Consider the following 26,010-nt stretch of genomic DNA (forward strand, 5'->3'; position numbering starts at 1 on the left):
CTCACAGATCAGGAAACATCTCATCTCTATACAGGGTTATGTTCCCACAACAATCATTTGTTAGAGTCCACTAAGTTTTCTAGACTTGACTCATTGTCAGTCTTTCAAAAAATTACATTGTTTCGAGGGAAATGCAAGTTAAACCCCTCCCTTGTTGCAGTATTTTTGGTGACCAGTAGATGGTGCTGATGTTACATGACAAGACAATAGTGTGAGGCACAAGTATACAACGATTCACAGTTTCCCCGGCAGTTATTAATATATATGTGCCAGTTATTCCCCATCGCTGTCAGTTACAAATGTCTGCTTATATCAGAAAATGTTAGACTATTATTCTAACATAAATTACCTAACTATAGATGGTACCAGACCAAAGAGCGTGTTCAATGGTCTTGTTTTCACTGGTAATCTTACCCAGGGTGGGTAAAGGCTCTATAGGGTCAAAGATAATGTATAGGGAACAGTATACATTTATGTAGCCTATACGGGAAGACCACCCCTTCACTGCTACACCGGACACGAGTCTGCTACACCCCCAACCCCAAACCTCTACACTGTCAGAGGTAGCTCCATTCATGTATACTTGACTTACTTTGACTCATTGAGGAGCATAGGTCATCTGACAAAAACTTTCTCCAGTGTGCAGTATACATTTATGTAGCCTATACGGGAAGACCACCCCTTCACTGCTACACCGGACACAAGTCTGCTACACCCCCAACCCCAAACCTCTACACTGTCAGAGGTAGCTCCATTCACGTATACTTGACTTACTTTGACTAATTGAGGAGCATAGGTCATCTGACAAAAACTTTCTCCAGTGTTATGCGGTTTTCTCCACTTCTTTCAAGGACGTTCTTGCTTCCTTCAGCTCTGCTTTATTCATGTATATGTATCAGGGCAAATTTAGATGCACGACTCAGAGGGCAAAATGATTATTGAAGTGAACCAGTAAACCTTAATAAATATAATTATAATCATTGTCATCACACCTGTTTGTATTAATAAATATTATCATGTGACAATAATTTTAAAAAATAGTTTGAATGGTGATGAGTCAGCTATATTATTTTAGACAAATACGTTGCATCAGTTTTTGAGAATTCCCCAATCCACAACAGTGACTTCTTAAGCTTGAACCTTCCCTGGTTTTCATCACAAAACCAATAGCACTAGAACTTACATACACTTTTCCATGTTGACTTTTTCAGAGATTTGCCAGTCCAATATCATTAATGAATACCTTTTAATCAGCATGTTGAAGACACACATACAATTGTGAACAAAAGTGAATGAGAATCAATTAAATTACTTTTTCTTTGCATTACTATATCTTTATTTTATGATCCATATGAAATCAACAATGTAATAATCTATGATGAACCAATGACATATCCGAAATATACATGATATGAACATTGCTTAATAAGGGCCTTCAATTTAAGGCACATTCAGATGTTTTTAATCATAGGAGGTTGCATTAAAAAAAGAGGTGTGTTTACATGTTTGAGAGCGTCATCTTTACAATTTGGAGCTATTGTACCAAAAAATGAAAATATGTTTCAATTGTCCATTGTATTTGAAAGGTTTAAGAGTCCATCAAGTTATTATGATATCCCTCCAATTATCCCTTTAACAATCTAGCTCTTTTGTGGTGTGCCTTGCCTCAAAAGAAAAATACAAATTCCCTACAAGCTGTGTGAAAAACATATCCTGTTGTATTTACACATTCTATTTTTCGGACTAGATACAAACTCAGCATTTCCTGTTTGTGAGGTTCCACATTGGACTGACGTCTTTACGGTTTGATCATCTCAGGATAAAAACGGTATAAACACTGCTGTTAGGCCATTGCTGTTGAAGCTCTACAAAAATAACATGTTTTCCAGTCTTTGCAGTGATGGCCGATGTCCACTGTGGGCTGGGCAGAGATATGTTCAGCAGACAGGAAAAGTTGGAGGCAAGTGGAGAGAGGTGTGAGGGGGGGGTCTGAGGAGTTATCGGAGAGAGGAGGAGTGCAGACAAACTTCCACAAGGCAAACCGTCTTAAGACCAGACCTGTCAATGCTGAAACACGTAGTCGTGCCTCTAGATGGAAACCTCATACTCTCTTGTGTCCTGTGAAATTAGGACATAGTTCTGAATTAGGGACAAGCTTGTACACAAGAAGGTATACTGAGAAGTACAGTAGATCATATTCTTACTATAATCACAAAGGCCATTCCTCTTTTTGTGAATGAGCCATGTGATAACACACATCTGTTTGTAGACTATGATAGGGATATCACAGAGATATATTTAGTGTGTGGAGGTGGTCAGCCCAAACTGTGAGGCTTTTCCATTTTCACCTGAGAGAGGGGACAATGATTTTGAATTGTCTATACACACCATTGTCTATACACACCATTGTCTATACACACCATTGTCTATACACACCATTCACATGCATACAGTATATATTTATTTATATTCCGGACTCTGACATTGCTCGTTCTGATATGTCTTAATTTCTTGTTCGTTCTTTTGTTCGTTTTTTTACATTTAGATTATGTGTGTATTTTATTGTATTGTATTGCTAGATATTGTTGGAGCTAGAAACATATGCATTTCGCTGCACCTGTGATAACATCTGCAAAACTGTGTACGCGACCAATAAACTTTGATTAGGTTTTTTGATTAGAGGTTTGTCCCTCTCCTCTGACCCATTTAAATGCGCTCAACCTACTGTGGCCTTTAGTTCAATAAGCTTACGCTGTGTAATAGGTTCAGGCTGCAGAATCAGAGTGTGGAATTGATGAAGACTGACTGACAGACAGACTGGAGGCTTAATAAGCAGGTTGCAGCCTAACGCTTAGTCTCACCTCGTTGTTCTTCAGGAGTGCAGTCATGGAAGGATAGAGAAACAGACAGACATACAGACAGACATTCGTTAGTTATCTGAAAGCATGAGCATGAAAGTGTCATCTTTCTTTCAAATACTATTTGAACCCATGTCTGAACCATGTCATAGCACTCTGTCAAATAATAAAGCTATGCTTTGTCAAATTAACTAGGCAACCTTTTGTCTGCATCAGGTGTAATGAAATGGCCCTTGTCTATGATTGAAGGTGAATGGAGTATAGCTTTACACCCCTCAATCCTATTTCTATAACATCACCTAACGGTAAATTAGATTTGGTGAATGAACCAGCAATATGGCAAACTAGATGGTGCTTTAAGTGCATCATCTCAGACACGAATGACAGCGTCTGATTTCAAAATTTTGGGGGGCTTAATAATTCCAGCAGGCATCTTAAAGAACCAGTGAATATCTCTATATCAGAACGTACTGTGGTCTCTGTTTCGTAGAGGGAGTTGTCGAAGGTGGACTCTCCTGGGATGTGGTCATATGGTGAGGAGGTTGACATGGGAAGACACAGAGGCTTCCCCTGAACCCTAGAGAACACACACATAGTGTCACAAGGGCAGCATAGTATACTTACAACATTATAACAGAACCTGTTGGGTCTATAGCTATTGGTTAGACTCAGTGCTTGACTTGGGCAGGAGCTCACTGGAGCTGAGTACCGGCACCTCAAACGTTCTCCTGCTTGGGCTTCTGTTCCTCTTTATAGAATATTATCTCAAAAGTATTGTGGAGCTCCTGCACCTAAATATAAACAGTACCGGCACCCAAAATCAGTACCGGCACCTATTTCAGTCAAAGTCAAGCACTGGTTAGACTACTAGGTACGATGGATGATGATAGCTTTCATACTTTCAAAGTATTTTTTAATCTATATAAAGTACACATACTAGACCTACTTAGAGAAGTAGAGGTAGATCCCGATGATGAAGACCATGATGAGGGCCACTGGTATAAAGACTGTTAGAGCTATATTGGCTCGCTCCATGATGTAGTCTGCATTGGCAACTGGTGAGCAGAGAGGTAGAGGATTCAACAGGGACACACTCAACTGTTATGATAACCTAAAGATGCACACTTCAATGTAGCACACTTGAAGTTGCTGGGAAGTACCGTATTTCATTTTTTTATTAGGTCTTGACTTCATGTTTTAATTTGAAAGATCTAACGATTGCTCTGCAGACATGACGGCACTTACAGTCTAACCTGCGTCCATTTATAAACTCCTTTGAGGAGGCTGTAAAGGAATGGAGAACATCAGAACACAGGTGTTAAAACATACAGACAGATATATTGTTCATCATGACCTGCTGTGAACAATGCCAGAGTGAACTACACACACAGGGGAGTACATGTCCGCAGTTCCTACCTCTGCAGACAGGGGGCAGGCTGCTCCACTGTGAAGGGTGTCCAGGGACACAGCGGAGGACTGGCTCCCCCAGCAGCTCATGGCCTCTGAGGCAGGAGAAGCGCAGCATCTCCCCGGCCTGGTAGAGAGGCTTCTCTGAGATCTGGGTGCTGTAAGACGGGGTGCCAGGGTTCCTGCAAGGCTCATAGGTCACCGCTGAGAGAGGAGTGGACAGGACACACACGCAGACACACACACACACAGTCATCATATCATTTATTTTTGTAAATAACTAGTAAAACTCTTGTTGTATTGTATGAATTGGACACACTGCCAATCCAGCTAGCACATAACATTCTGAGAACCGTATGTTTCTTAAAGCTTGGTGAGAGTGTGGTTATCTTATGGTTATTTTGCATACAACCTTCCCACAATGTTCTGGGAATGGTGCAGGATACCCAGCTAGCACATAACGTTCTGAAAACCAGGTGGCAATGTTCTGGGAATGGTGCGGGATACCCAGCTAGCACATAACGTTCTGAAAACCAGGTGGCAATGTTCTGGGAATGGTGCGGGATACCTAGCTAGCACATAACGTTCTGAAAACCAGATGGCAATGTTCTGGAAATGGTGCGGGATACCCAGCTAGCAAATAACGTTCTGAAAACCAGGTGGGAATTTTAGTACTTCAGCATAAAGTTTCCTGATGGTTCTATTAAAGTAATGTTCTCAAATTGTTCAGAGAATGTTAAGAAACAATGTTCTTCTGTGGAAATGTCAGTACTTCAGCATAACGTTTTGTGCAGGTTTCCTCGTGGTTCTATTTAAAGTAATGTTCTCAGAACATGGTGCAATGTGCAGAAATCGTGCCGCCATTTCCTGGTTGCTAAAATTCTAATAGTTCGCCTAATTTCAGTTTCTGTGACAAAACAAGCAATGTATCATGTAGAGAATCATTGTACCATCAAAACCGCTGTGAAATATATTTTCAATAACCTAAAATATTGTATTTTCAGCTGTTTGAAGCAGGTGTACAAAACCGAAAGTAAAAAAATGCAAAAACGAAATAGAGCACATAGAACAGATCTACCGCTTCTTAGACTTGCTTTTCATGAGAATGACAGATCTATCTCACATTTCTATGTGAATTTGGTCAGGTCGCCCCCCAAAAGTTACATATTGCAGGTTTGACAAACAATGTTCTTCTATGGGAATTTCAGTACTTCAGCATACCGTTTTCTGCAGGTTTCCTCATGGTTCTATTTATATTGGATCACTCCAATATATTGCTATCACTCCGTGGCGGAGGGATACATCCGAGGTGAGGATTTACAGATTTACTCCCGTGTACACCTGTGTCGCGGCTGGGGTCCACCCCTATATATAGACCCCATGGCCGCAACACACGTTCTCTTTCATTTTCTCGGCGGACGTCTGTATGGTTTGAGGTACAAACTTTCTGAAGTTCGCAATATCTTGCGTGGAAGTATACTCACTGGCTGTTTGCAGCCTGGAGCAGCTGGCCACATGGCCAGCCCCTCCTCTTGAGTGTCCACTCGCTGCGCGCGGTTGGTATGTATCTTCCGCCCGTGGTTTGTGGTACTTGTGTTTCGTTAGCGTTACACTACGACTCCGTGTGCATCCATTAGTATGGTGGCTCTTTCTGCACAAACTGTAATTTACCTTAAACAACTTGCCAACTGGCTTGTTCTGTGTGTGTTGTGAATTGCTTTAACATGCTGCTAATTACCCTGCAGGTTTCTTTTCTTGTTCTTTCACCTGCAGAATGTAAGAGTATCGTGGTGGGCTTTCCACTAAGTTGAGACATTAACTTTGGAGTTCCTTAACGGAGTTACTCCATCATATGGTGCTGTTTTTGCTGCTTGGAAATTAAACTGGCTAGGTAATATTGCAGTTGGCGTAAAACAAAAACTAAAAAACTAAAAAATCAAATCCATTACCTGCTACTGGGTAATTTATCCCTCACCAGGTTCCTATTCCTCCAAGCGGGTCACGACATAAGCTCTCCCAGGGCGTCGGACCCCTGCTCCGTGGCCTTGTTGGCTTGGCTGAGCTTATGGCTTCCCTTTGTGACAGGTGTGATGGTGGCATCCCCCCTGGGGATCTGCATACCTCGTGTATGCACTGCCTGGGTTTGAGCCACACGGAGAGGGTGGTGGAGCACCCTACTGGATGCCTGTTTTGTGTGGTGTTCTCAGAACGCCTGCGCCTGGCACGATTGGAGGCCATGCGCGAGTGGGTCAGCCAGGATCGGGCTCAGGCTGGGGACGAGCTCCCTCCCTCAGGAGTGGTGCACCAGTGAACTGTTACTCCCTCTACTGGGCCCAGTACCCCTCCCAGGAAGCGTGGCTGGAGCCACCGCAGACAGGGCCCATCTGCTGCCAGTCCTGGACGGGGGCAGGAGTCGGACCGCTGGGACCACCTTGATCGGCAGCTTCTCCCAGTCTTAAAAGAGCAAAGTGGGAGGAGGGTGTGGTCCCCCTAGGTGTTGTCCACAATGCTCGAGGGGTACAGACTCCAATTCCGGTGCTGGCCCCCGTCCTTCAGGGGCCTTCGTGTCACCACAGTGGCCGACCCCCTGAAGAAGAAATCCCTGCGGCTGGAGATCTCCTCACTCCTGGACAAGGGTGCAACAGGACAGCTAGGTGGGTTCTACTCCACTTATTTTGTGGTCCCAAAAAGAGACAAAGGGTTTCGACCGATTCTGGACCTCCGCAACCTCAATGGGTACTTGAAGGTACTGAGGTTCCACATCCTGTCCCCAGCCCGCATGTTGCAGGCCGTGTCTAGAGACCAGTGGTTTGTGACGCTGGACCTGAGGGATGCGTACTTCCATGTATGGTATTATTTTATGTATCATTAAGGCAAATGTAGGGAGAGGTCAAAGGTAAAATAATAATATTAGTAATAAGCATGGATATGTTGTAAAATTAAAAACCTATATGCCTTAAAATGTTTATTGATTGAGAACCAGTTGAAAGGTTAATACAGAGCAGAGACATTTATGTGTTTTTCATGGACTCTCTGCAGCTGGTCTGGGTATGTCTATGACATGTGATGTGCATACAACTCCTCGTGATGGCTGTGTGGGGATTGGAGTAATAATGGACCTAGTGTTATCATTTGTTTTGCTTATGACCCTATGACCTGACACATGGCCACATGCACATAATCTCAAAGGCCAGGGAGGATGGTAAATGATAAATGTTTAAATCATGTTTAAGTATTAATGGATATGTTCTATAATGTGTTATGAAATGATAATGGTGAAACAGAATGAACATGATTGATACTTTGTACTCCAGATGCATGCCTGGATAGTGAATATAGTCAATACAGAGTATGATTGTTCTTTAACCTACGTATGTGCATAATTTTTGAGTCATGCCACTAATAAGACACAGTGGCCCCACTTAGAGAAGCGCAAGTAGCCCTCGTGAGCAGCCAACATGTGATACTGAAAGATGCTATTGATTCACATAGGGAGGTGTAACCATCAGTTGTATCAGTGTGACTGTATAAAAAGGAGCACTCCGGTTCAGGATAAGCAGTGGTTGCTCCATGGAGCAAAGCTCAGGCTTTGTTATGCAATAAAGTCTAAATTCTTAAATTCACAGGCTCCGATGTCTTGAGAGATATTTTTGAGTTGATTATCTAGTCAAATATTTCTACTACGACATAATTGGCACCCCAGATGGGACCTGATAGGGATCAGTGACGGTATACATTTGCAGTTGTGAAACGGCTTGGACGGACCATACAAACAAAAGTGGCCGCTTTTAAAAGGTAAGCCAAGTTCTTACTTAAATAGTATAACGTTTGTGTGGTCCGATCGGGGGCTCGGCAACATCTAAAGAAATACCAAGTAGGTCTCTCCAAATTTAAGAACCAGAAAATTAGAGACTAGGGGCTTTTGAATTTAAGAATACATGTCGCTGTTGTTTGTCTGAACCGTCTGTTCAATTGATTTGATTCATTTGATTCATTTGATTCATTTGATTGATCTTGCTGATCGCTTTGTCTGGGTCATTTCGACACGGGTGGTTGTACAGCTGGTTGAGCGATCAGACAATAACATGTTAAGTCCTGCAGATACCGCTTTAGACGTGTTGGGGGAAGTGAATCGTCTTGAGGACTGCTTAGGTAGGCAGAAATCCTGGGTAATACCGCTTCTTTTTCTATGTTGAGAAAGTGTAACAGAAAAAATAGGGCAGAATTGACAGGTCGCTTAGGAAAGCGTAGTAGAAGTCCAGGTGTGTTGAGGAAGTGTAATACCTAGGGGGCTAAGTAAATAGAAATCCTGTGGATACCGCTTTGGAGAGCTAAAATTAGCATTCCAGAGGACTGAACGGGCAGGTGGCTACGGATACCGCTCTGATGAGGAATTCTTTGTTGGAGGTCTGCACAGGTAGGTAGGGAATCATCCTGGGTTGTGATGAAGCCAATATTAGGTAGGGTCGATCAGGTAAAAAAAGTTAGGTCATCCTGAGTAGGTGAACGGGTTAAATAGCTACAAGGGCTTCAAAATTTTGATAAAGTGTTATATATAGAGTAGGTCTGCTCATCTCATATGGGGAATGGGTTGCTTGGGCGGCTGTGAGTCATTCAACTGTCTGATTCATTTGGGCACAAGTGGCTGCTCATCTGTGTGAGTGAGAATAATAAGAAATCCTGCAAGTAAATAGCCTTTCTGTAAGGAAAGGAAATATATTTGAGGTTGTTTGAAGCTTCTGTCTGATGGAGAAAGGGTGTGCCCAATCTCACATTAGGAAAGAGAAGAATAAATGGTGCGTGGATATTCATTGACCAACTGAGTGTAGAAAATTCACGTTACCAGGAGGGGTAGAATAAATCCTGTTGGAGGAACAGGTCACGTGTACCGGTGTGGTCATATGACGTTTATGCATTGTATTTTGATAAATCTGTTAGGGTATGTTTCTGACGTTATATTTAGAAACTTTAGAGGTGATGCAGTATTATGATAAATTGACTACAGTAAAATAATAACTAGGATAGGGTTAACATTCCAAATTTGGGCCTTTTGATAGAATAAAATATTCCTGTAGGTTATACAAAGTAATTAAGGGCGTTTAAGAACAACATTGTATAAATATGGAATAAAAGTGGTATAATGATGTAAATTAGTCGCACTCTGAAGTTTGAATGATGAGATATAGAGGTGTGTTTGATAATTATATATACGTTGGAATAATAAGCTTTTCTTGTAAATTATATCTTGGAGTTTCGTACAACAATGCCTGTCATAGAATTTTGTAAGATCAGGGAATAGTGACCAGCATATATGATTCTAGGAGGATTCTATGACTGAGGGAAAGGATTTGGGTAATTTGTTGGTTGTTCCGCTGAGACTAGATGGTGATTAACAGATTGTGGCAATAAAGAATAATTAGAAACATGAATGGTTTGGTAGATATGAATATATTGGAATATAATGAATTGTACGTGAGTGTGATTTAATACGAGGGATTGGATAAACTTATAGGTGTTGACTTGCCCAAACACGTAGACATACGTGGAAATGGGAGAGAGTACATAGGACATGTGGTAGAATTAAGCATTGTAATAACTATCTATTATTTCAGAAGCAGATATATAATTCATTTGGTTGGTCGTTAGATCTGTTTCCAAATCAATGAATGTGGGGTTTGACTTGTTGACTGCTAAGTTGATTACGTTGAGCGTGTGAGATCTGTGTCCTTCAAAGCTATTTTCTGATAAAGTGTGGTATGTGCCAGATACTAAAACTACTGACCATTATCATTGGAATAAAGGAGGATTAACTTGTCATTTCAATAAAGCATAGATTCTGCATCGCTGAACAGAGTCTAGGTTTTCTAAGTATAGTTTAGCTATAGTTGTGGGTTGTTTAGATTGAAAGAACAGTCAGGATTATTAGTTATTGTTGAGATGTGAATAGACTTTACTAATGCCATGAATTAGTTTCCGGTTAAAAGAGAGTCATACTTGTTTGACTGTATCGAGCTGAAAGAGTTATTTAAAGAAAGTTTGAATAGTTGGATGGAAAACATTTATTTGACAAAATTCTAATTGTTATTACTTTATTCTATGGTTTGCGTGACATCAGTAATGTATGCGAATAGTTGAATTCTAGAATGATAATGTATTTTCGTTATGTGAATTAGGGGATGCAAGAAGCTTTGGCTATTATGCTATAGTGGGTTCTAGATTTGTTGAATAAACAAACTTATATTTTAAACTAAAGTAATTAGTAATTACTTTAGCCTACAGTAATTAGCAATAGCCTACAATTATAATATTATCAGAAAAAGGCACTATACGCTCATCTGTGGTCCTCTGTAGCTCAGTTGGTAGAGCACGGTGCTTACAACGCCAGGGTTGGGTGTTCGATTCCCAAGGGGGGCTAGTATAAGTATAATAATGTATGAGCACACTAATTGTGAGTCACTTGGAATAAGAGCATCTGCTAAATGACTAAAATGTTAATGGAGAGGAGACTACGTGGTAATAATTTTTAGTCATTGAATGAGGTTTTGCTAGATTAAACGAGTGACAATGGTGAAATATGTCTATAGATAAATTGGATTGTGATAAATGGATGATTTCAATATATGATGGTGAACTATAGCAAGTGTTTGGTGTTACTTGTAGCTTACTTAGAAAGGATATATTAATAGATTCATTCATTCTGATAATGGCGGAGTGATGGTTTAATTGCGTGGCTATGATTTTAGTTGATTACAGGAGAAATAGGATATAGTTTACTACGCATGGAGAAGTGAATGTCTTATATGGTAATAGATCAACTGAACCAAACATGACGTTACTACGGCAATTTAGGATGGTTAATGTTGTTAAGTTCGTTTTTAAACCCTATGATAGAGGTAAATGCAGAACGCTGTTTGAAAGTGGTTTATTAGGTCTGCTAGGAAAAATTGAATAATTTCCATTTTTGTCTGTGGATGTTGGACATTGGGGCTTGCTGGTTACGTTAGGTGTACGGGGATCGCGTGTTTTGTGGGAGGTCGTGGAAGGTTGAATGTTATCGGCAGGAGATTGCTAGCTAGTTAGCGGTGAGAGCTAGTGCGGTTTTCGTTGGGTGACGTCACTTGCTCTATGAACTGGAAGTAATGCTTTGTGTGGCACTGGTGGAGCGACGGGTAACGGTGCTTCGATGGTGAATGTTGTCAATGTGTGCAGAGGGTCCCTGGTTCGAATCCAGTAGGGGACAGAAAGCAAATCTTTTACATTGATGTTATTGATGTGAATTACTGGTTTCATTGATAACATTATAGGAAAGATGTCCTACCAATTCATGTCGGATAGGATAACATAGTAATTGAAATTGCATATTGGTGAATTGGATGTTTTATTGGTTTTTACTATAAATATAAAATAATTTGCCATCTGTTGAGGTACCGTTATGAGGGAAATTAGCGGTAGAGTATGATAGATATTGTAGAGGGTTTAAAAAATAAGTTAATTGGGTGATGAGACAGGTTGACTTGATGTTGAATGGGATTGTTTAATAGAAGTAATTATTTATATTTAGGAGAATGAGAATATGTTATTAGGTAGTATTGCTTTGTGGAGACGATTAACTAATGAAGAACATGTCTTGGTAGTTGAATAAGGAACGATATTTGATAATTGATCATTTTGTTATGACATTATATAGTTTGTTTAAACAGCAGTGAGTTATGATGATGTTTTATTACTTCAGATAACGATAATTTGTTTATAGTACGTTGAACCTGGGGAGGTAGTTGTTGCTGTTGACTTGATGGATTAAGTAGACATCTTTTTATGGGTTTTGGATTATGAAACAATAAGTTTATATTTTAGAAAAAAAAGAAGAAAAAAAACATCAATGCAACAGTTTGCGACGTTTAAATTACTAAAATGGGGTTATAGGTTTATAGTGGAAGGTGTAGTTAACTTGATAAAATGTGTTATTATCTAGTGTCTTCTAAGTGGAAGTTTTCTTTTAAGGATTGATGGGAGTCTCCTATAATATTATGTTAGGGGTGAGATAGGACTGGGGAGATATGTATGAAGTTTTGTGTGTAATTACTATCTTTGGATTGTTGATTATATGTTAACGACATGTATACTTTCTCTTCCAGGAACATGGGGATTTCTTTATTGGGAGGTTAAAAAAGTATGTCGGCTAGGGTGGAACTAGTTAGTAAAATTAAGTAGTTTTATTTTTAGGTTGTCATAGGGAGCTACAAAAATAAATAAGGCCTGGCCATTTTTGTTTGTTTGTTGTTTTACTATATGGTGTTCAAATAACCACAAACAAACTACTTAGTATGAAATGTTAGTTGTATAGGATTTTTATTTCTATTTGGGTTTTTTTGACAGGATGGAAGTGAAATATCTTAAAGGGGCATACGCATGTAATTTGGGTTTTATTTACTGAGGGATAAGTAAATATGTATGATTTATTTTGAAAAGAGCTATACTAAGGAATTACAACATTTATGAAAGGTTTTGTTGGTTGTTAGAAGTAGTATACTATAGGATGAAACAATTCATTGAATGATTTCAATGACCTCTGAAATCTGTCCTGGCTTTATAGTGCGACCTGATCACCCGCACTATGAATTCTAGAGGCATGCTGAATTAGGGGGTTAGATAAAATAAGGATAATTGTGAAGAAGTTTATAATTTGGAAAAATCCTATATATAAATTAGTCTAAACAGGACAAGGATGAAGTGAGAGAGTTAGTCCTGAAGGAGAAGTATTCCTTGAATAGTGTTATGGAATACAGTTAAGTAAAGATATGCTCAAGGGTTGTCATTTTAAGGTTAGTTATTATTTTAGGTTTGATAGGCAATATTATTTTGTTTTGTTTTTTGTACACATGAATCACGATGTGATCCATGTGTCCAAGGGGGGAAGTTGGGATTACAGAGGTTTTAATGGTTTATTATGGTTTTGTGGGGAAGTATGCAAGGTGTATTAAGGATGTGAGCAGTAGTAATAATGTGTTATGGGTTAGGTTAAATCATTTTTGTTTTTGTGATAGGAGGCATGGTGTAGAGGTGGTCTGTCTATGAAATAAGTGGACTACAACAAGCTGTAAGCAGGTGTGCTTCATAATCTCAAGGCTTCTCTTGACGGATGAGAGGACATGAGTAGCATACTGTGTCTCATCTAACCTAACAATGTTCTTAAGATTTTATTTTCATGATTCATGGGTGAAGATAACTATGCCCAACTGAGTAGGATAATCTGAGTATTTTCTGTGCCCTGGAGTCTATGTGATGGCAAAAGACTACAGAAGAAAGAGCTGGAAAGACCCTATGTGGAGGGGCCTGTACCAGGTGTTGTTGGCTACCTTAATGATGGTAAAACTGGTGGAGACAGATACTAAGATTCATGTTTCCCACTATAGGAGTGTTCCAACCTCAGCCATTGGGTAGCATTGTTGTTTTTTGTGTGTGTCTGTGCTTGTGTCTTTGCAGCAGTAACTCTGAGCTTCCCTATGGATAGGCTGATTGAAGGACACTTTTCACAGACCGATGTCGATAGATTGAGAGGGACTCTGGCTGATCCGGAGACCCTAGTGACGGGGGAAGGTTAACAACTGAAGTGACCATACACATCGTTGTCCAGGTTATACCAACGATGGTACGGATAGAGGGGAGTATCGGGTATCATCTTAACCATTGTACCAGAGTGAGGGAACTGATGATTAAGAGACTTTAAGGACCTTCCAGACCGCCGAGAGATTCCAGACCACCGAGAGACTTTCAAGACCTCCAAGACGCACCAGAAATCCTCATCATTGATTTCTATGTACTTGACTAGTTACCTGATAATAAGGGGAATGGAGTACTGATAAATAATAAAGAGCAGAAGAACAAGACATAGAAGGGATATAGACAGGATTAGAATGTATATTCTTGCACAGGCAGGAACCATAACTAAAAATACAGGAAGGGATCACTATTAAAATACAAGGGTTAAAATATTATTGGTGTGTGAGAAACCAGCACAAAGAGTATGGGGAAGTCACATGGGGTAGTGTGACCTTAAGGTAATGAAAGAAAGAGACAGGTGAATCATAGAAATAAGGAGAACAGTCCAAGACTTAGATAAACAATTTGATGTAGTATTTAGTGTTAGATTTCCAGGGGAAATGTTATTGGAGTAGTTATTCCTTGGGAAAGTGCACTGAACCCTGTATATGTTAGGGCTATACCAAGTACAGAAGAAAGGGAATTGAAGGAGCCGTTAAACAATGATTGATATAGATGAGTATAATATATTATATTACAATTAAATAAAGAAAATAGTCTAATATGCACCACATCTCCGTTTAAAGAATTAACAGTAGTTCAAAATCTTCACAGTTACTAGGACTGTGTTATGATTCAACTACAACTTTTGTCATATAAGGAACTCGGAAAGACCATATTGGCCAGCAGAATGTTTGTAATATTTAGGAAATCCTAAATATAAACAATTTTATGATCAACCACGATGAAGAGAGAAGTGTAAGCAATTGTTGGAATAGGAACAAGGAAAAGGGAAACACCAGAGTAATGTCAAAAAGATTATGAGCAAAAATATAGGAATGTTAAAGTAAAACAATTGGGTTATATAGTTTGGGAGAATTCAAGGGAGAATGTGAAAATAGGGGGTGTTTAAACAAATAGCCTTTGGAATACAGGGACCCCTCAAAGAGAAATCTATCAGGCATTAGATAGAAATGGGTATTAAGAATGAGTGATGAAACATAAGACATGTAGACAATGTTAATAGGAATGTTTTGGATTGGAAATGAACTCAACTAAACTGTTATGATCTGTCCTTTCCTGAGGTTACTACGGATGGTGTCGTAATGCATTGCAGAGATAATTTGGCCCAGAACGGTGTAAACCTCAATAAAAACCAAAAATCCTCTACTCGGCTGAAGAGGAACAACAAAGGCGTTGAAGACGTTCCTGTCTGACCCACCTCTGCCAGGAGACCTGAATCCAGCGTCAAATCAAAGCAATCAAATGCCTTCTCTTTTGTGCTTTTTCTTTCAAGAATGTGAGGAAAGAGGTATATGCAAAGGCAACGTTCTTCCTAGTTTGGGTATACTGGGTTGCACATGGACAAAACAGGATGATGGTGGAGGTGTGGCGGTTCAGGTGTGACATTGGAATTGGGACATTGCTATGGGTAATCCAAGATGAACTATGAAGAACATAATGAAGAACATAATGAAGAACATAATGAAGACGCCAGAAGATTGAGTGCCGGTAGAGGAAGGGAGTGTTAGTTGAGGTAGTATGTTGATTAAGGAGGTATTATACACTACTAAATTTATAGTAATTTGGACAATGCATTAGGGTACTGATCTGATGTAATTCTTGTTATGAGGAAGTTAATGCTAGAATTAGTATAATATAAATATACATTCGGCCAGTATCAATATGTGCCAAGGTGAGAGTTTTAACTTTGAATGATGGAACAAAGGTGACTAATTAAGAATTGTCATTCTAAAGTTGTTTTGGGTAATTAATTTGATTATGATTATAAATTATAAGTGGACTGACTGATCTGAATAACTTATTAATATTAATGCTTAGTGATGTTGACATGGCAATTACTTGATTAGATTTGGATATTGATTATTTTGATAGTTATAATACTTGTGATATGGGTGATTAATCTTTGTATTGATGGGACATTGGTGGAATGTCCCATAGGGCGGACATATGGTATTATTTTATGTATCATTAAGGCAAATGTAGGGAGAGGTCAAAGGTAAAATAATAATATTAGTAATAAGCATGGATATGTTGTAAAATTAAAAACCTATATGCCTTAAAATGTTTATTGATTGAGAACCAGTTGAAAGGTTAATACAGAGCAGAGACATTTATGTGTTTTTCATGGACTCTCTGCAGCTGGTCTGGGTATGTCTATGACATGTGATGTACATACAACTCCTCGTGATGGCTGTGTGGGGATTGGAGTAATAATGGACCTAGTGTTATCATTTGTTTTGCTTATGACCCTATGACCTGACACATGGCCACATGCACATAATCTCAAAGGCCAGGGAGGATGGTAAATGATAAATGTTTAAATCATGTTTAAGTATTAATGGATATGTTCTATAATGTGTTATGAAATGATAATGGTGAAACAGAATGAACATGATTGATACTTTGTACTCCAGATGCATGCCTGGATAGTGAATATAGTCAATACAGAGTATGATTGTTCTTTAACCTACGTATGTGCATAATTTTTGAGTCATGCCACTAATAAGACACAGTGGCCCCACTTAGAGAAGCGCAAGTAGCCCTCGTGAGCAGCCAACATGTGATACTGAAAGATGCTATTGATTCACATAGGGAGGTGTAACCATCAGTTGTATCAGTGTGACTGTATAAAAAGGAGCACTCCGGTTCAGGATAAGCAGTGGTTGCTCCATGGAGCAAAGCTCAGGCTTTGTTATGCAATAAAGTCTAAATTCTTAAATTCACAGGTTCCGATGTCTTGAGAGATATTTTTGAGTTGATTATCTAGTCAAATATTTCTACTACGACACATGTTCCTGTTCACCCAGCTCATTGGCAGTACCTCCGATTCGCTTTCGAAGGGATGGCTTACGAATTCATGGTTCTTCCCTTCGGCCTCTCCTTGGCACCATGCACTTTCACAAAGTGCATGGACCTGGCACCTCTCACATCCCGAGGATTGTTGATCCTCAATTACCTGGACGATTGGCTGATTTGTGCCCCGACCAGGACCCAGATCCTGTCAGACAGAGACACGCTCCTGACCCACATCGGCAGGCTGGGCATTACTGTAAACAACAAGAAGAGTCGTCTGATGCCCACCCAGAGGGTGGCCTTCATTGGCATGGAACTGGACTCAGTCCTCATGAGAGCACGCCTGCCCACCAGAAGGGTTCAGGCGATCTTATTTTGCCTCAACCACATTCGGCAGGGGTGGGTGGTATCCGCCCTGACCTGCCAACGCCTGTTGGTCTTGCTGACGAACAGTGGTTCAACTCCCACTGGCTGCACCCGAAGTGCCACCGTCACCGCCAGCTGCGGGTGACCGCACAGTGCCTCAGGGCATTGTTGAGGTGGCGCTGTCACTCCTTTCTCTCAGGTGGGGTGTAGATGCTGAGGATGTGCCTCCGGGAGCTGGTCAGCACAGATGCCTCCCAGATCGGCTGGGGGGGGGGGTGACCCAGGGCAGGTCGGCCAGCGGATGTTGGCTATCCCCTTAGAGCGGCAGGAACATCAATACACTAGAGCTCCGAGCTGTACTGCTGGCCCTGCGGTCTCTCCTTCCACATCTGAAGGGAAGACATGTCCTGGTGAGAACGGACAATACCACAGTGGTGGCTTACATCAACCATCAGGGTGGACCGGATGGACCCCGGTGGGAGGAGTATATCTCTCCGCCCCAACCCGTCATTCCTCCCTAAGGTTCTGTCAGACAGGCATGTGAACATCCCTTTTATCCTGTCTGCTTACGACCCCCCGGCAGTGGCGGGGGAGTCTGGCCTTCCCTCCGGCATGCTGTGCCCTGTGCGGGCACTGGCTGCCTATGTGGAGCGGACACTGTCAGTGAGAACAACAGACCAGCTCTTTGTCTGCTATGGTGAGAGAGTCCTGGGGGCTGGGATATCAAAGCAGAGGCTCTCTCACTGGATCGTGGACATGATTACGACAGCATACCGCCTGGTTGGCAGGCCAGTGCTGGGATCTGTGGTGGCACATTCAACACGAGGTGTGGCTGCGTCCTGGGCTCTACTGAGAGGAGTGCCCCTCGCTGATATCTGTGCTGCAGCCAGCTGGGCTTCCTCTTGCACCTTTGCTAGGTACTATAAGGTAAATGTGGCACCTCCTTCTGTGGTTGGTTCAGCGGTCCTGGGCATCGCTTCCCCTTCCGGGAACAGTGCCGGGACCCCCCCACTAACCACATTGACGACCCTGCATCTCGGATCCGCGCTGGGACTTCGCCGCTGGCTGGCCAGGGTCTCTAGCACCGAGTAAATCTGATACGGGTATACCAATATATTGGAGTGATCCAAAATAGTGAAGCATAACGAAGGTTACGTATGTAACCACGGTTATGTGAGCTATATGGATCACTCCAATCCTCTACGGTGCTTGAGGCGCCTCAAAAATGATGTAGAGAACGTGTGTCGTGGACACGGGGTCTATATATATGGGTGGACCCCAGCCGTGACACAGGTGTACATGGGAGTAAATCTGTAAATCCTCACCTCGGATGTATCCCTCCGCCGCAGAGTGATACCAATATATTGGAGGGATCCATATAGCTCACATAACCGTGGTTACATACGTAACCTTCGTTCTCAGAACATTAAGAACTTTCCATAAAAAACACAAGAAAACATTAGTAACATTCAAAGAAAGCCCTAAGAATGTTATTTAAAAACATACAGCGCATTCGGAAAGTATTCAGATCCCTTGACATTTTATACATTTTGTTACGTTACAGCCTTATTCTAAAATTTATGAAATATTTTTTTCCCCTCATCAATCTACACACAATACCCCATAATGACAAAGCAAAAACAGGATTTTAGAAATGTTAACAAATTAATTCACATTTATCACATTTAAGTATTCAGACTTTTTACTCAGTACTTTGTTGAAGCACCTTTGGCAGCAATTACAGCCTCGAGTCTTCTTGGGTATGACGCTACAAGCTTGGCACACCTGTATTTGGGGAGTTTCTCCCATTCATCTCTGCAGATCCTCTCAAGCTCTGTCAGGTTGAATGGGGAGCGTCGATGCACAGCTATTTTCAGGTCTCTCCAGAGATGTTCGATCGGGTTCAAGTCTGGGCTCTGTTTGGGCCATTCAGAGAAGCAACTCCTGTGTTGACTTCGCTGTGTGCTTAGGGTCGTTGTCCTGTTGGAAAGTGAACATTTGCCCCAGTCGGAGTTCCTGAGCACTCTGGAGCAGGTTTTCATCAAGGATCTCGCTGTACTTTGCTCCATTCATCTTTCCCTCAATCCTGACTAGTCTCCCAGTCCCTGACGCTGAAAAACATCCCCACAGCATGATGCTGCCACCACCATGCTTCACCGTAGGGATGGTGCCAGGTTTCCTCCAGACTTGACGCTTGGCATTCAGGCCAAAGAGTTCAATCTTGGTTTCATCAGACCAGAGAATCTTGTTTCTCATGGTCTGAGAGTCCTTTAGGTGCCCTTTGGCAAACTCCAAGCGGGCTGTCATGTGCCTTTTAGTGAAGAGTGGCTTCCGTCTGGCCACTCTACCATAAAGGCCTGATTGGTGGAGTGCTGCAGAGATGGTTGTCCTTCTGGAAGGTTCTCCCATCTCCATAGTGGAACTCTGGAGCTCTGTCAGAGTGACCATTGGGTTCTTGGTCACCTCCCTGACCAAGGCCCTTCTCCCCCGATTGCTCAGTTTGGCCGGGCGGCCAGCTCTAGGAAGAGTCTTGGTGGTTCCAAACTTCTTCCATTTAAGAATGATGGAGGCCATTGTGTTCTTGGGGACATGGCTTGGTTTTTGCTCTGACATGCACGGTCAACTGTGGGACCTTATATAGACAGGTGTGTGCCTTTCCAAATCATGTCTAATCAATTGAATTTACCACAGGTGGACTCCAATCAAGTTGTAGAAACATCTCAAGGATGATCAATGGAAACAGGATGCACCTGAGCTCAATTTCGAGTCTCATAGCAAAGGGTCTGAATACTTATGTAAATAAGAAGAATAAAAACTGTTTTTGTGTCACGCCGAAACCACTCGTCCACCGCAGGGGCCTCAGTCTGGCTCGGATGCCAAAGTGCCAGGGCCGGCTGATACCCCAACACGCACTGGAAAGGAGTGAGGTTAGTGGAGGGAATTCTGCGCGTACTCAGCCCAAGATAGAAAATCCGCCCACTCCCCCGGCTGGGAGGATCCGCGAGCCGGCTTCAAGAAGTACCGTGGGTGCTGATGCACACCGGAGGCTTAGCGTGTGCATATAAACTGTTTCGCATTCTGCACGAGCAGAATTCTCAGGAAGCTCCTGGTAGCATGAGTGAGTGGGGGAAATATAATATACTTTCCGACGCCAATTAACGCCACACGAAATATAATATACTTTCCGACGCCTTCGCCACACGAAGGCGACAGAGCTATTTATGAGGGCGTTTCTTGGTCTTGTTAGAGACAGGTGCAACTACCACTGAACTTTCATTTTGAGTGCATTATATTCTAGCTGATTTTATGAGTGTGTTGATATTGATTGTGATTTTTATTTCCTTAAAAAATAACATGTAGAGTTTTGGTTTTGGGAGAGGTAGGGGAGTTCATGTTTAACCCTTCACTGTCAGTGGGTAGGGGGGAGCTATTTCTCCACTTCCACACCTCTGGCCAGATCAACTGCACAGGCAAGTGTGTGCCTTCTGCATGATTTAGAGCTACCTCAACTCACTGCATTCGAGCCAGTTTCACCTAGTCCTAGGAATGGGGATGTGTCTATGGATTTCCTGGCGGGCATTGTTAAGCAGATAGGTCACTCCATAGGTAGTGGTGAAAATATTGCCTCTTGTTTGGAATCAAAGGCTATGGGAAATGGGGTGGGACTTCAGAAGGATGATAATGTTGGTGGTACCAAGGTTGGGGACAGCTCTAGTCTAATTGTAGTGGTGAAAAATGATGTCAGGGAACCAGTGTGTTTTAGGGGGGATGGTTCAGAAGAATGCACAGTGCATGAGTTGGAGGAGTTCATGTTAGCGTACATGCAGAATAAGGGCTATAGTTGGCAGGAGAGGTCAGATTAAGATTTGGGCAAGCGGACTGGTCGGGCACGGGATATGGTCAGAGTAAGCCTACGCAGTAACCCAGTTGACTTAAGCCAGGGCCCTAGACTGGTTTTTGACATTTTGAAGCATCACTTTAGGGACACAATCAACTCTGACATGCTGATGTTTATTCTACGTTGCCAATGGAAGGTGTTACGTTCCCCAGTTTCTGTGTTGTGGGTTGTGTATTTTTATGTATGTATTTCAGGAAATGGGTTCCTGAAATTCCCCAACAAGCAGCTGATTGGTCAATGAACATTGATGATTGGAGAGCTGACCCTGCGCCCTCGTCAGGACGCAGCTGTCTCCAATTACCAACTCCTTCTGAAGCTATATAAGCCCCAGTTCTGTTGCTCAGAAGGGGGGGGACCAGAGATGAGAGAGAGGGCTAATGGCTGAGAGTTATAGCATGTTGGTTGTTGCAAAGACATTTGGTATGTACTGTGTAGTTGTTGCTGTGAGAGCTGATTGTAATGTTTTGTGTTAGTTTGTTGTTCAGAGAGTTTCTTTAATGTCCTGAGTTTTTCTCAGGTTTTGTTGTGAACCAGTTTGTGTTATTTTGTTTCATTTGTTCCCAAGGGGGGAAGGGGAAGGCACCTAGGGAGTGCTTAGGCAAGAGGCCCGCGGGCATACATTACCCGTAGAAGTTAACTGTCTATGCACACTAGGAAAGACCTGGGCGGACCATCCCTTGTATTTTGGTTAATGCACCAGGTGGTGCTAGTTAAGTAAGTAGTGGGTAGGCAGGTAAGGTAGGAGAGGGGGCTTTGATATTTACTTTATTTGCTTTTGTTCCGTCCAGCCCCTTTTCCCCAAACTTACCGTGCGAAGGAATAAATCCCCTGTTAACGGTATTCTCTGCCTTTTGTCATCCTTACTCACACCTACAGTCCCAAACCTCTTTCACACCACGTTGAGTTGTAGCATGGTGTTGCGTTCCCTCTTCCGAGAGGAGTGCGTAACAGAATGAGAGACTCCATTTGACTACTGGATTAGACTGAACAGGGCCATAGAGGTGGCAGAGGACTGTTTGAAGAGGCAGAACAAGGAGCTAGACAATCCGTCACGTGTTCTGACTGTCATGTTCATCAAGCACTGTCTGAACCCAGAGCTGTCATTGAAAATCATGTGCAAACCATTGCATGAGTGAACGGCTGCGGAGGTCCATGGCAGGCTGGAGGAGTACCAGAGGAAGTGCAAGGCTCCATGTCCCTTGCGGCTGCCCCCACTGGTCACCACACTGACGCAGGAAGTGAGTAGGCCAGTGTCGGCTGTTGTAAACTGCCCGGACCCCTTGCCACAGCCCACAAATGGTAGCATTGCCTTTAAATTGTTTAACTTAGGTCAAACGTTTCGGGTAGCTTTCCACAAGCTTCCCACAATAAGTTGGGTGAATTTTGGCCCATTCCTCCTGACATAGCTGGTGTAACTGAGTCAGGTTTGTAGGCCTCCTTGCTTGCACACACTTTTTCAGTTCTGTCCACAAATGTTCTATAGGATTGAGGTCAGGGCTTTGTGATGGCCACGCCAATACCTTGACTTTGTTGCCCTTAAGCCATTTTGCCACAACTTTGGAAGTATGCTTGGGGTCATTGTCCATTTGGAAGACCCATTTGCGACCAAGCTTTAACTTCCTGACTGATGTCTTGAGATGTTGCTACAATATATCCACATACATTTCCTTCCTCATGATGCCATCTATTTTGTGAAGTGCACCAGTCCCTCCTGCAGCAAAGCACCCTCACAGCATGATGCTGCCACCCCTGTGCTTCACGGTTGGGATGGTGTTCTTCGGCTTGCAAGCGTCCCCCTTTTTCCTCCAAACATAACGATGGTCATTATGGCCAAACAGTTCTATTTTTGTTTAATCAGACCAGAGGACATTTCTCCAAAAAGTACGATCTTTGTCCCGATGTGCAGTTCAAAACCGTAGTCTGGCCTTTCAGGTTATGTCGACATAGGACTCGTTTTACTGTGGATATAGATACTTTTGTACCTTTTTCCTCCAGCATCTTCACAAGGTCCTTTGCTGTTGTTCTGGGATTGATTTGCACTTTTCGCACCAAAGTATGTTCATCTGTAGGAGACAGAATGCATCTCCTTCCTGAGCGTTATGACGGCTGCGTGGTCCCATGGTGTTTATACTTGCGTACTGTTGTTTGTACAGATGAAAGTGGTACCTTCAGGCATTTGAAAATTGCTCACAAGGATGAACCAGACTTGTGGAGGTCTACCATTTTTTTCTGAGGTCTTGGCTGATTTCTTTTGATTTTCCCATGATGTCAAGCAAAGAGGCACTGATTTCGAAGGTAGGCCTTGAAATACATCCACAGGTACACCTCCAATTGACTCAAATGGTGTAAATTATCCTATCACAAGCTTCTAAAGCCATGACATCATTTTCAGAAATTTTCCAAGCTGTTTAAAGGCACAGTCAACTTAGTGTATGTAAACTTCTGACCCACTGGAATTGTGATACAGTGAATTATAAGTGAAATAATCTGTCTGTAAACAATTGTTGGAAAAATGACTTACTTGTGTCATGCACAAAGTAGATGTCCTAACCGACTTGCCAAAATTATAGTTTGTTAACAAGACATTTGTGGAGTGGTTGAAAAACGAGTTTTAATGACTCCAACCTAAGTGTATGTAAACTTCCGACTTCAACTGTATATATTGCAAGGTACTGCATACCTCATTTTGTTTTTATTATTTCTTTATAGTATGCAAGTGGAATTCAGCAGGGGATAATGTAATAGGGTTGGTTATGTTTCTACTTTCCTCTAAAGAAATGTGTATTTAATGTTCAAGCACTCTTATTGGTTGGTTCAATTCCGATGACAACAAGGCGTGTTGTTATTGGCCCCGCTTGCAGATAGGGGGAGATCGCGAACGTTAGGTCTCCCCAGTATGAAAATGTGATTTAAGGGGTAGGTCACGTTCTGAATACTGTATTCTATTTCTATATTTTACAATGTGTACAAGTTTGCTGTACATTCCTGATTTATACATGTGTTATGGTACCTGTTAGGGATTGAGGGGCTTTCTGGGATGTGCTTTGGTATATCATTGCTGTATATAAGTGTGTTAGCTAGCATGCACCGATGTAATGGTCACATAAGCTCACTGCTAACACAGTTGTTTTCATGCTACAGATTTTACCATCGACAACATTAAGCCCTGCACAACTAACGTGCTGTTTCCTATTTAATCACAGATAATAAATAACGATAAACTGGGACTACTGGCTGGGGTGATTTCTTTAAACTAAACACAATGCAAGGAGAGTACGATTAACATCTGTTACAAATACATACACACAAACTATCTAGGTCAAATAGTTTCAACCCAGATAGCTTTTAGGGAAACACTTGTGCCCTTCTCTCGTTGGGTTAAGCAATGGAAGAAAAGTAGCCAGCAGTTAAAGCTTACATTTTTCTGCGTCGGTAGGCCTATTCTGTCTGGGGTGGAAAGGTGGGCCTACATTTTGAAAGTAGCCTACCATGCTCAGATTCCTAATGAAGTCTCAGATGTTATTATTTGCAAACAATGACAGTTTCATTGCAAACAAGACACACTGATTTGGCATTGGAGAAATATGATAAGATGAACACATAGGCCTATCTCTCTGTCCATTCTTAACCTATAATTTCGGTAATTTGTGTGGTATTAAAAAAAGATTCCGCTAATATGTACAATTACGTAGAATTGCAAGAAATGTTTATAAAAGGCAATTTTTTATTGGACCTCCCAAATACGATGATAGATTCATGCAATGCTTTAACTATACAGGAGATCTGTCCACCCCTACTCGTGTCTACGGTGGACTGCGAACCCACAACCTTCTATCCCGCAGCCCTGTGTGCTATCAACATTCCCACTTTGCCATGTAATGCTTATGGGAAGAAAAACAGTTTATAAAACTGCGTATCTAAGGCTCTGGTCTGTCCAGGAAGTGAGGGTAAACAGTAGACATGTCCTCTGCTGTCCACTTTGTTTTAATTATCATTTTGGTTATAGAAGAGGGTCACTTGTTTTTTTTCAAGCGTTCAGGGAGGGTTTAGGTAAAATATATTTTGCTGATGGGAGGGCCATCCATTTTAATTTCTGAGAGGTCAGATTTTCTCCATGTAACCCTTATTATAAATAACGTTCACTCCCTAAACAAATTAATTTACATGTGTCCTATCTCTGCTTGGAGTTAAACAGTTAACCCAAACTAAGCAAGCAGTGTTATTAAAATTCTTATTGAAACATATTCTCATATTCTCAATTAAATGTTATTTAATTACCTTCAAATAACCTATAATTTCTGTTCTCAGAACGGTAATAAAACCTCCCAGCAAAACTTTCAGGGAACCATATTAAAACGTTCTCAGAACCTCCCTGCAACCTAAAAATGTATGTTGCCAGAACAGGTGAAATTTTCACTTCCGTTCTCAGAACGTTTAAAAAAGTTTCAGTTTTACAGGCTTCGTTCCCAGAACCAATGGGAAACCAAAAATGTATGTTCCCACAATGTCCAAAGAACCATGTGCTAGCTGGGAAGTGTGTATAATGGAGATGTTTTAGCAGCCTGATGACCAGGGGGTACGTACAGGCACATTTGGGTAGCATCTCGCTCCATTTAGGTCCGGAGGAGCCGTGGTTGTAGCAGGAGAGCAGGCTGTTTCCAAAGAGGGTGTAGCCTTTGTTACAGATGTATTGGATGGTGGAGCCTACAGTGAAACGCGGGCCGGACATCACCCTGCGACTGTGCTCCACAGTACCTGGGTCGACACACGACAGCACTGACACACACACACACACATAGACACAAACACACACACACACACACACACACACACAGAAAAAAAACAGCGCTTTACTCATGTGCAGTGAATACAATTTGTTCTTTTTTTTGTATTATTAGCATTTGT

The 26,010-nt window shown here is 41.8% G+C and overlaps 1 protein-coding gene across 2 annotated transcripts in view; it reads right to left on the reverse strand.

Annotated features, from left to right (window-relative positions):
- Positions 1-1,303: 1,303 nt before the first annotated feature.
- The window catches only part of LOC121567755 (seizure protein 6-like), a 146,150-nt gene continuing 121,443 nt past the window's right edge, over positions 1,304-26,010 (reverse strand). Inside the window, exons 12-18 of one of the 2 annotated variants that reach the window (XM_041878008.2) lie at positions 25,690-25,881; positions 4,275-4,469; positions 4,104-4,142; positions 3,805-3,913; positions 3,330-3,435; positions 2,862-2,870; positions 1,304-2,118 (exon numbers count right to left, since the gene is read on the reverse strand). In XM_041878008.2, coding sequence (XP_041733942.2) covers positions 2,089-2,118; positions 2,862-2,870; positions 3,330-3,435; positions 3,805-3,913; positions 4,104-4,142; positions 4,275-4,469; positions 25,690-25,881 — 680 coding nt within the window. In that variant the 3' untranslated portion in view covers positions 1,304-2,088. The remainder of the gene's footprint in view (positions 2,119-2,861; positions 2,871-3,329; positions 3,436-3,804; positions 3,914-4,103; positions 4,143-4,274; positions 4,470-25,689; positions 25,882-26,010) is intronic. The other variant, XM_041878010.2, reaches the window with a different exon arrangement.

Source organism: Coregonus clupeaformis, chromosome 6 (assembly GCF_020615455.1).
Source record: "Coregonus clupeaformis isolate EN_2021a chromosome 6, ASM2061545v1, whole genome shotgun sequence".
Lineage (NCBI taxonomy): Eukaryota > Metazoa > Chordata > Actinopteri > Salmoniformes > Salmonidae > Coregonus > Coregonus clupeaformis.